This window comes from Tamandua tetradactyla, chromosome 18, assembly GCF_023851605.1.
Source record: "Tamandua tetradactyla isolate mTamTet1 chromosome 18, mTamTet1.pri, whole genome shotgun sequence".
NCBI classification, from domain to species: Eukaryota; Metazoa; Chordata; class Mammalia; order Pilosa; family Myrmecophagidae; genus Tamandua; species Tamandua tetradactyla.
In genome coordinates, this window is record NC_135344.1 from 41,260,471 (window position 1) to 41,272,867 (window position 12,397).

Below are 12,397 nucleotides of genomic sequence, written 5' to 3' on the forward strand. Positions count from 1 at the left end.
GTTCAGATCAAGACTAGAAGACCTAATTTTGGACCATTTTTGAGTTCTTGTTCACAGCCATAAAGCTAGATTCTATCTACAAAACACCCTAAGTACTTAAAGGCTGTCATCTTAAAGTAGAAATGCAGACAAAATTGTCCAAATATCTATTTTGTTGGTGACATCAGTGGGCTAATATGAGTCTTGGGAACCTGTATTACCTTCAAAGGTCTTAAAATTTATTAAAAATAACAACAACATATAAAGGCATCCAAAGTTTAAATTCAACATGCTGGAATGGCTATAAAAATAAAATCTGGAATGATTTATAGATCCTGATGCCCAATACTTTACAGACTGGAGACTATAGCCTCCCCTCTATGGCTAAAAAGGTTGACACTATTCATTTTAAAAGGATTATCTGCACTACTATGGCCCTAAGGATTTAGCTACAGTAGGAATCCTTTTTAAATCACTGGAAATGGAGCAACAAATGAAAAACATATTCAAAATGTTCAAAAAGAAATAGCATAATAAATTTTTATACTTTAATACATTTGATGCAATAGAATAAGCTAAGAAAGGATTAAATTTCTTATATTTAATATTTTTATACTATTCCATTCAAGTTCAAAGGGAAAAAAATGATCATTTTAAATCAATTATTTGAAATTATTTCCCATATTGTCGCCCTACAATCATAAGAGCAGTAGTGCCTACCAAAGTTAGGAGTTCACATAAATAGTTTTTCCCCCATGAGTATATGCAATATTCAGACTGTAAATACAGGAAAAACAATTACTCCTTAGAGACTGAATAGGCTTAGCACAAGCTATAGCTTCTATAAATCAAAGGCATAGTGGGAAAAGACAAATCAAATTTAAGTTTGACGGAATGCTTACAAGACTGGGAGGTGGGGCTGCACTTGGCTTATTATCTACAGAGAAAACAAAGTACTCCTGAACAGGAACTGTGGCCTTGTTGGAAAGTGCTCAATAGGTTTTCTACTGTTTAGTTGCTTTAAGAATTATCTGAAAACATTTCCTACTTGAAATAAGAGGTGAAAGATTCTATCAAAACTAATTTCGATCTTTACAATGAAATCTGGTCTGTTGTCAAATCCAAAGGAGACATAATTTCAAAATACCGTATAATCAGTATATACACATACTTCCTTTCTTATAAAGTGGCTGCTATAGACTATAAATTCTAAGCCAGAAAGAAGTTCCCATTAACATTACAAGGAGGGCGGGCCGCGGTGGCTCAGCGGGCAAAGTGCTTGCCTGCTATGCCGGAGGACCTCGGTTCGATTCCCGGCCCCAGCCCATGTAACAAAAAACGGAAAAACAAAAATACAATAAAACAAGAAAATGTTTAAAGATGTTTCCCTTTCTTCCTTCTATCCTTCCTTCCTTCTGTCTGTCTTTCCTTTAAAAAAAAAAAAAAAAAAAAAAAAACATTACAAGGAAACAAAAAAGCTAAGAAGGAATTCTTTATAAATGACAAAAAGAATACAAAAGTTTTCTTAATTTTGAAGAATTTTCGATTTTAAGCACTTACTTGAAAAACTGGCAACATCCTCCTAAATTTTTTTCTCTTTATTTCTTTTCAAATATTTACTTAAATTTTCATGAGGAAATGTATTTCCAGTGAAGAGACTTACATTTAAGAATTTAGAATAATGAAGAATAGCAGGATATGGTAAGCGACATTAAAAGAAAATAGCAGCTATTTGGTACTATGAGAATTTCTAAGTAAACTTTCCAAAGGCAAAATGGTGATTAACAATTACTCAAGGATGTGAGGATGATCAAACTGTGACATCTGTCACCCCTTTGATTGCCAGGGTTGGTTTGGGTGATCTGGCTGGCTAGGCAGGTGTCCCTCTCCTCCGTTACCACTCCATGTGTGTGTCTCTTCCAAAGCTGCATGCTCATTCGAAGAGGACAACCTTCCCTACTAGAGGAGGACCATTCTTCAGTAAAGGGTATATGAGTAGCTACACTCCCCTGCTAGAACTTCTAAATAGTTAGTCAAAATATCCTATAGGTATATTTTCAATTATACACTAAAATTTAATGTGAGGGAACTGTAGTTTTATGAATATTATATTAAACTGCTAAAATAAAAGCAGAGAACTATTTTTCTTCCACCATTGAGGCCAACAGTAAAAACCAAACAAAGCAAAACAAAAAAAGTCACAGGTTCCAAAGTGCGGGGAAACAACTGATTAGGTTAAAATTACTGAGAGTGATTTTGCTTTGTTGTAAAGTTAGCCATAAGGCTTAAACTAAACAGATACTTAATAATAAAATAATTAATAGATGTTTAATAATAAAATAAATCATGTCTGTTAAAAGAGCACTCCAATTTGGTTACCTACTTCCTGGCTACAGGGGCAGCATCTAGAATAACGGTATCTTTCCAATAACAGTATCTTTGAATGAAGATTTGATTTGACCCAAGAACAGGTTCCTCAAACCCAGTTTAAAATAAGATAGTATTTTGTGTGAATTATTTGTGAAAACTCAAAACACTTCATTATTTTTCAAAGTAATGAGCTATAGACATCTATTAACTTGTACTATTTAAGGCAGTAAATTGTTCAATAAGATTAGATCAGAGATCATTTCTACAATTAAAAAAAAAAGGTATGTAAAGAAGCTTAAAAAGTTTTATTTAGTTTTAAGTATCTTCTAAATGGAAAGCTTTAGGTAGAGCTTACCAACCTAGTCCTTTGTCTGTCCTGAAAAACTAAATAAGGCTCTCTTATCTAGCACTTTCTTTTATTGAACCAAAATATTTCTCATTGTGGCTTAAGTTACTTGACCTTTTCCCTTCAGAATACTGTAAAAAAAGGGAGTCATGCTTCAAATTAACTGTCTCAGGAAGTTAGCCTTACTTTCTCACCTTCTTTCCTTCAACTCAGATAACCTGTTTCATATATAAACCAGAGATAACTTATACTTGCCCTATGTAATTTCACAGGAACAAATGAGAAAAGATCACCAGAAGTACTCCATAAATGAAAAAGTACTAGATAAATTATCTAATACCAGTTCAGTTTGTACAAAGTTAAGTTACATAGCATCTTTGACTCAGTTTCATCATCTATAAAATGAGATAAGGTAACTTCAAATTTCTACTTTCTATTTTTTCTTGACTGCAATGCCTTTTTTGGAAATAACATGAAAAAGTACACTCTTTCTGAAGGTCTGTGAAGACAACTTAAGTAATGAAAAAGGGAAAGACATCAAACTGGAAAAAAAAACCCCACTATTATCCAGTTAGTTCCTAAAAAGTTAATGAAACGCAGAAAAACAGAGGTGCTAACAAACATACCCTTGAGCACAGTTGTAAAAGAATACAGCTAAATATAAATAATGTATCAAGGTTTTGATTACTGTCTTAATGTTTACAGCCTGGAGAAAAACAATCCTGAAGAGTCATAAGAAAATAAAGTAAAATTTATTTTTACTTACCAGTATAAATAATTAGCCAAAGTTGAGTTTTTGCAGGCTCTTGATATCAAAAAGGTACAGAGGTCCTGCTAAAGAGTTTAAAAAAAAAAAAAAAAGACATTTAGAAAATACTTATAAGAAAACTAGGGCCTAGATTGTAAACTCTCATAGCAGTCACATTTAGTCTGGAGTGGCAAGTGTTATTTCTTGATTTTGAGGAATTGTTTTATATACGTATAACCTGGAATTCAGAGATAAAAATGGAGCCAGTTGGGTAGGGATTAAGGTAATTGAGAATACAGGTGTGCTGGTTGAAAGGATTATGTGTCCTAGAAAAGCCATGTTTTAATCCTAACCCATTTGTGGAGGCTGCCTTTTCTTTTAATTCCTATTCATTACTGTTGTTGATTAGGTTATCTTCATGGCGATGTGGCTAGCCCAATTGTGTGTACTGACCTTTCATTAGAGGGAGATGTGACTCCACCCATTCCAGGTGGGTCTTGATTAGTTTACTGGAATCCTTTAAAAGTGGAAACATTTTAGAGAGAGTCCCTTCAGAATGAGTGCCACAAGACCAAGCAGAGCTCACGTAACCAGAGACCTTTGGAGATGAAGAAGGAAAATGTCCCTGGGGACTTCATGAAACAAGAAGCTGGGACAGAAAGCTAGCAGACACCGCCATGTTCACCATTTGCCTTTCCAACTGAGAGAAAAACCCTGAACTTCATCGGCCTTTCCTGAATGAAGATAACCTCTTATTGGTGCCTTAATTTGGACACTTCTATAGACTGACTTTAACTGGGACATTTTCATGGCCTTAGATTTGTAAACTAGCAATTTAATAAATTCCCCTTTTTAAAAACCATTCTGTTTCTGATACACTGCATTCCAGCAGCTGACAAACTAGAACGGGGTAAGGAAGACATTGCATGCATTTAAGAATGTCACCTACTCTTTGAGACCAAAGGAAGAAAGTTTTATTATGTCCAGAACCTAGGTTTTCTATAGCACATAATTTAACTTAACCTGTCTGGACAGCTCATTTAAACAATCTAAACACAGGAAGCCAAGAAGAAGAATGAGAGCCTTTAATCCTGTAGAGCTTAATGCAATGCCTGGATACATCCCAGAGTATATTAGGCAGATAATCAGAAGTACTGGCAAAGTCCCTTGAGGGATGGGAGAAAAAGTATGGAACTGTTAAACTTTACCTCAGGGGAAACCCTGGATACTGTGCCAAACATTAGGGACACCCAAATCAATAGGCCAAGCCCTTGATCTTGAGGCTTGTAGTGTGAAGTGTACGTTTCTAGTGGAGAAGCTTGGCCTACCTATAGTTATGCCTAAGAGTTACCTCTGGGGGACCTCTTTTGTTGCTCAGATGTGGACTTTCTCCCTCTAAGTCCAACTCTGTTAAGTGAAATCATTGCCCTCCCTCTATGTGGGACATGGTATCCATGGATTAAAATCTCCCTGGTGGTGGGGGAGATGTCTGCCAGGGATAAGCCTGGCCCTGGTACTGTGGGATCAACAATGCCATCCTGACCAAAAGGGGAAAACAAGAATAACAAATATGGTATCAGTGGCCTTTTATGCATGTTTCAGTTAGACTCTGCTACCTAACATAACTTGCAAACCCCAACCAAAACCATTCCTGCTAATCCTAAAGCATACCTAGGGCATTATGTAAGATTCTACAAAGGTTCCGTGTACTAAGGTACCTCTCTAAAACCTACAACCTCCAGATGGGTCCCTGGACCAGATCAGTCCTGAAAGGCAGAGGGGCCAGCCTTTCTAGAATATCAACTAGTTTCATTCCCTTACCCCATATTATAACAGCCCCTTCCAACATGAAAATGCTAGAATAGTCATAGCCCAAATATCCCTAAAGAGTGGGGAAAAAGATCAAAGGTATTGGTGGAGTTATACAGAGAAGGCCGGGTTTAACAAATGAGTATGATTGTTGAATCATAATACTGATGTTTCTTTTAGTCTCCAGTATCTTAGAGCAGATAGAAATAAAACCCTAAAATTATGGAATTGTAAACCATACCAAACTCTAAAATCTATTCTACAACTAATTGTTGTACTGCCCTTTGAAATTTATTGCTTTATCTATGTACGCTATTTAAAGAGAAGGAAAAGTATAATACAGAAGATAGGATTTAATAGATGAGTATGACTGCTGAATCATTACATTGATATTTCTGTTGGTCTCGGCATCTTGGAGCAGCTTGAAGAAAAAAACAAAAATCATGGAACTATAGCCTATACCAAATTTTAAAATCTGCTTTATAACTACTCGTTAAAATGTACTTGGAAATGTATTGCTTTTATATATATATATTACACACACATACACTAAAAAAAAAAGATTAAAAAAAAATGCAATTGAAATATAGTTTATACTGAAGTAAAGGAGGCTGAACTGGTAGGCAAAGGCCAAAATGCATAACCTTTATGATCCCACTACTGAGTATGGAATTTACTTAAAAAGCAACAGATACACAAAAAGATCTAAGCTGGAGAATGAGATAATCTGATTTCCATTTTATGTCAATGACTCTGGTTGCAGTGAGTAGTACAGATCTGAGATCAGTAAGGATGCTATCACAGGAGTCTAGAAGAGTGAATGGTGAGAGTGCACATGGAGAAAAGTAGACAGATTTCTTAAATATTTGGGAAATATAATTAATAGGACTTGCTGATAAAGAAGAAGTAGGAAGTAAAGGAAAGAAAGGAAGCAACAGTAATGCCTAGATTTAGCTTATGGATTTGAATATTATGTCACAATGGAATTTCGAGACAAAGAGCAGACTAGGATGCTAGGGAGAGAGTTGTATTTTGAAATACTAAGGTTGAAATCCCTTCCAGATACACAAGAGGGATCAAGTAAGTATTTGGATATATGAATCTAAAACTACAATGAGAGATGTGAGCTAGAAATTTAAATTTGGGCAAACTGAGAACAGAAGCAGACCTGGTGAAACATTAAGATGTCAAGCATAGAAGAAAGCGCTGAAATAAACTGAAAGAACCAGAGAGGTTGAACAAGGGATGTATGGTTCATTACACTATGAGAAAATCAGTTCTTCAAGAACAGAATAATTTATTTTGTTGATTATTGAAGGAACTGAAAATTAAGTGCAAACCACAAACATGAAATCAATTACCTTAGCAATATAAATTTTATTACAGTGATGGGACTAAAAAGTCAGAATGATGCTGATTACAGACTGGAAGGGAAGGAAGGAGTCAGTATGCATAAACCTTCTGAAAAGCTTGACCTATACACATGTTTCTGTGTCTGCACACACATAAACACCAGTAGGGTGCTGTTGTGAGAGCAATGTGGGATCAAAGGAGTTTCGTGGGATTTTTTTTCATTTTAAGATAGAAATATTACACACTTTAACATTTCTATCAAAAAAAGAAAAAAGCATATCTTTGAGGGAGTTGTGTTTCTTCTGTGTAGGGAAAAAAGTGAAATTCACAGAATTTATGCCTGTGAATTTGAGGTTGGGAAACAGACCATTCTTACTTAGTGGCTGTGAGGCAGAATTGTCATGTGAAGAAAAAAGTCAGAAAGAGTCACTGCAGAGTATGGAGATCACCCTAGCTGGAGAAATACAAGATGGAAGTCAGTGTTGAATGCCCATCTGAGGTTTGTGATGATGAATTCACAATGATATGAACATAATAATTATGATGGTTTTCTTCAGCAATATTTAGTTTCTTGAATTAGATAATTCATTAGTTTTATCAAGGGCTGAGATTTTGTAGGGATACTGAAGGTACCAATAAGAGAATGACCGAAATGATAAGTCATGGGATAAAAGGTATATTCAAAGGAAAGTAAATACTTGATGGAATTCATGGACATAGAAAAGGGTAGGGATCAACAGCCTAGAATTTGCAAGGAGATACTATGATTGTAGTCAGAGTACTCAGGAAGCAAGCTCGAATAATAAGAAAAGTCTGTTGTCAGAAAGTGAATGTCTCAGTGATTTCAGAGGTTCTAAGAATCTTATCCCCAATATAAGTGCTGAAATCTTAGGTCTACATTTTAAGGGTGCAACAAACACCCAATAAGGAAACTCTTCAATCAGAAACCATAGTGTAAGACTGAATCTATAAGTTTAACAGGCAGAATCTAGGCCCAAAACTAATATTTTGACTATATGGCAAGGTCATTACTTTTTTTTTAAAGTTCAACAGTTTAATATCTTTATTGTTCCATTTTATGGAACCCACATTTTATCCCTTTATTTATTATAGACATAATTTCCAACCACCTATAAATATTTATGCAACTTCATTATCTATCAGATATGAAATGGTTTGGAAAAAAAAAAATCTCCAAAATGCTCTCAATCCTATAGACAATTCCAGAGATCCTCAGGCCCACTCTCATATATTAACTGAAGATCAGAGCAACAGTGACTTGCCTAACATAACATAAAATTATGATATATTTATTCTTAAAGGTCTCAATTAACATAAGAAATAAGATGAAAGGGAAACTAAGACAATGCAAATTAATGGAGAAAGAGTGTAGGTTACTGGGTGGGGGGGAGAGTAGGAAGGTAAGCAATTAATACATAATTAAAATACAAAATTTTTGTTTGGGGGTGACAGGAAAGTTCTAGTAATGGATGGTGGTAATGGGAGTGCAGCACTATGAATGTGATTAATCCAACTGAACATATGCTCGGGAGTGGTTGGGATTGGGAAACTTATATTATGTATATGTTTCCACAATAAAAAAAAAGCAACTAAAAATGATACAATGCGGGCAGGCCACAGTGGCTCAGCAGGCAGAAATGCTTGCCTGCAATGCCAGAGGACCCAGGTTCGATGTAAAAAAAAAAAAAGATACAATGCCAGGGAAGTTGAGCATTTTTAGCCATTTGCATTTCCTCTTCTGAGAAGTGCCAGGGAAATTGAGCATTTTTAGCCATTTGCATTTCCTCTTCTGAGAAGTGCCTTTCATGTCTTTCGTCCATTTGCAATTGGGCTGTTTGTCTTTTCTTGTAGAGCTGAACAATCTCTTCATATATTCTAGATACTAGACCCCTACCTGATGTGTTGTTTATAAATATTGTCTCCCATTATATGGGCTGTCTTTGTACTTGACAATATGAATTAAAAATAAATGAATAAAAGGGGGAACAAAGATTAAAACAAATTAAGTAGATTGAAATATTGTGGTCAATGAAAGAGAGTGGTAAAGGGTATGGCATTTATGAGTTTTTTCTTTCTTTTTTCTGGAGAGATGCAAATGTTCAAAAAAATGATCACAGTGATAAATACACAATTATGTGATGATACTGTAAGCCACTGATTGTAACCATGTCAAGAATGTTGGTATGTCGGTTCATTGTTTATAATGAAAAAAAAAAAAAAGATAGTGAAATAAATCCAAACATAGCTATAATCACAATAAAAATAACTGTGGTTAAAAACTCCAGTTAAGGGCGGGCTAAACAGTGGTTCAGTGGCAGAGTTCTCGCTTGCCATCTAGAGACTTGGGTTCAGTTCCCAGTGCCTGTCCATGTGAAAAAACAAGAACAAAAACTCCAGTTAAATAATGGACTACATTTCAAAACCAAAATCTAGCCATATGATATTTTTAAGAGATAAGGCTATAATACAAGGCCACAGAAATACTGAAATGGAAGCCTAAAAAAATTATACCAGTGACAACTAATCAAAATTAAGTTCTGTTCATATCAGACAGAACAGACATGAAGGACAAAAAAAAAAAAAAACTATTAGATATATAAAGATTCTTACTGCATAGTGATAGAAGATTAAAAAATAACTGAAATATCTATAGCAAGCGCCAACATAAATACAAGGGAAAAGTGACAATTCCACCTGGATATGGAACAATTTTAGCTTACTTCTTTTAGATTAAGCAGAAAACAATTATCAGAAAAGAATACAGAAGATTTCAGTAACACAATTAATAATATTGCTCTAATTACATATGTATAATGGTATACCCAGTAATTGGAGAATACACCTTCTTTTAAAAAACCCATGGAATTCATTTTTTAAAAAAATGTAAAAAAGAAAAAACATGTTTGGAAACAAGTTTCTAAGTTCTTGTCTAACACCGGGTCAAACCTACATAGAGAACTCCTACAAAGAAAGAAAGGAACTGGGAAAGCAACAAGCCACTGCCGAGGATCTGGGAACAGACATGAAGGGTGCTATCTCAAGCACAGACATGAAAGGGGAAATTCACATGATTGGCCAGAAATGTAACTGTTTACAGATATTTTAAAAGGGAAGATTGCTTGTACAGTATTATTACTCTACTGAGGGCAAGAGGAGTAAGGAGACATGATTCAAAATGATTCACACTGTTTAGTGTTATAGCTTGGACTATCCAAAACCTTTATACCTGATTCTAATACGACTGAGCAAAGGTAAAAATGGCTTAATCATTGAGTAACAAGAAACAGGGCCATCAGACAAAAGAGAAATATCAGAAATACATACAAATTATTTTCATTTTTAGCTTAAAAGTTTTCTGTGTGGTAGGACGTATGTAAAATTACATTTAAATCCAATCACTCACACCATTTCCAGTAAGTCTCATTATCTCAATGGTCTCTACGTAAGGCATGGAAGTAACGGCCTACAAGGTCCTACATGACTGATTCTCCTATTTCTCTCTGACCCAACCTTCTGCCATGCATGCTCTTACTCACTCTCTAGCCAGGTACAAACAGGAAAGCTCTTGTCTTAGTGCCTCTATATTTGCTGTTCCCTTCAATGGAATGCTCCTTCCCCAGAGAATCACATGGCTGTTTCCTCAGCTGCTTGGTTTTTACTCAGATGCTACTTTTTCAGGGAGGACTTCCTGATCGATTTGATTTCAACATCAGGTATATTAAAGATACTTCTCAAATTAGAAGTCTTGAGAACAAACTTAATACATGCAAGACTAGATTTTGCAATGCACTCCCAACTGTCCATAATGTTTTTAAGAGTAGCACTAGCCTTTTTTTTTTTAAATAATGAATTGCAATTTTAATTAAACATGTGATTTCTTACAAATGTAATTACAGCAAATACAGCATTATATTTAAGGTCACATAAATAATAAATGATAAATGATTCAGTGCATCTAAAGTTGCATATTTTGTGTCCCTTGAACTGGCATGTGGCCTGCTTTGTTAGATTGTAGCTTCTTCCTTGGTTATGCCACTACTGAGTCCTATGATTCTTTTTCAGTGATTGCTTAGCATACTTCTTTCTCTGATGTCAATCCATTTACTTTTTTATTTATTTTTTATTTATGATATATAACCACGTACAAACATTCTTATCATATGATCATTCCATTCTTGTTATATAATCAATAACTCACACTATCACATAGATGTATATTCATCATCATGATCATTTCTTAGAACATCTGCATCAATTCAGAAAAAGCAATAAAAAAACAGAAAAAAATTCATACATGCGATACCCTTACTCCTCCCCTTCACCGATCACCAGCATTTCAATCTACTGAATTTATTTTAACATTTGTTCCCCCCATTATTTATTTATTTTTAATCCATATGTTTTACTTGTCCGTCCATAAGGCAGACAAAAGGAGCATCAGACACAAGGCTCTCATAACCACACAGTTACACTGTGACAGTCAAATCATCATACAATTATCTTCAAGAAACATGGCCATCGGACCACAGCTCTACATTTTCAGGCAGTTCCCTCCAGCCTCTCCATTACACCTTATCTAAACCGGTGATATCTATTTAATGCGTAAGAAAAACCTCCAGGATAACCTCTGTACTCTGTTTGGAATCTCTCAGCCGTTGATACTTTATTTTGTCTCATTTCGCTCTTCCCCCAGCACTACCCTTTTTGTCTTGCTTTACCTCAAGAGTAGATCAACATATCTGAAAGGACACAATTTAATTTTTTCTGTATAAATTAAAAACATAGTATATATTATCATTAGTATCAGAGTTATATATTTCTTAGTATATTATCATTAGTATCAGTTATATATTTCTACAATGCAATCAGAAACATCGACAATTATGTAATAGCCCTAAACATTAATAATATTCTGAACTGTCTTAATAAAATATTAAGACTCGTTTATTTTCACATTGCTTATAAATCCATTTATATGTCCAAAGCACCAATAAATGCCTTGAAAAGAGGATAATCTGGCACCTTATGCTGACATGGAAGGTAAAAGCATGCATCATAAAAAAAAGTTATTTAATAAAGTTGCAAAACTTAGTCTATTAATCAAAATCAATGTCTGATGAACAACACAAAGTGTTTATCTGGTCAAATCTCTTCTACAGGAAGTTGGAAAATCTTTGCACTTACCTCCAGATTTTCACCATCTGGAACTTCTTTTGATTTAGATGCAGGAGGCGGGGAAGATACTGGGGGAAGAGGGCTGGTTATAATTTGGGAGCTGCAAGAGTAATAGGAAATATCACTGAGATTTAAAAATATTATATATATAAGAGTAGATCTGTTTCTTTAGTATAGTTCATGCAAATTGTGTCTGGTTAAAGCATTCTTGAAGTGTCTTTTGTCTGATACTAGAGTCATATTATGCTTTTAAAAAAAAAGGGCTCCATGGTCAAAGAACATCCTATTGGAATTGTGTGCAGGTTTACATTAAAGGTTTTACTAAGTACTGTGGATTCAAAAAGAAGGAAAAAGCCCATTTAACTGGAAATCAGCATTTCTGGCCCCAAAACCACCCTTGCCTTTTTTAAAAACTCTCTTAAACAAACATCATGCAGAATTTGTGACCAACAGATAATAATTTGGGAAATACTGGATCACAGTCTCCATCCTGTCATATAAAATCCTAAATAGACTTTTATTAATAACATGTTCTAGGTGGCATAAATGAGAAAGAAAGTAATTAAGCATGACTAGGTTTAAAGGCCTGGAATATC

At 34.7% G+C, this 12,397-nt stretch overlaps 1 protein-coding gene across 2 annotated transcripts in view; it reads right to left on the reverse strand.

Moving 5' to 3' along the window:
* The window catches only part of PIK3C3 (phosphatidylinositol 3-kinase catalytic subunit type 3), a 173,477-nt gene that overhangs the window by 71,597 nt on the left and 89,483 nt on the right, over positions 1-12,397 (reverse strand). Inside the window, exons 12-13 of one of the 2 annotated variants that reach the window (XM_077135585.1) lie at positions 11,811-11,901; positions 3,462-3,526 (exon numbers count right to left, since the gene is read on the reverse strand). In XM_077135585.1, the coding sequence (XP_076991700.1) occupies positions 3,462-3,526; positions 11,811-11,901 (156 nt within the window). Of the gene's footprint in view, positions 1-3,461; positions 3,530-11,810; positions 11,902-12,397 lie in introns of both variants that reach the window. The other variant, XM_077135584.1, reaches the window with a different exon arrangement.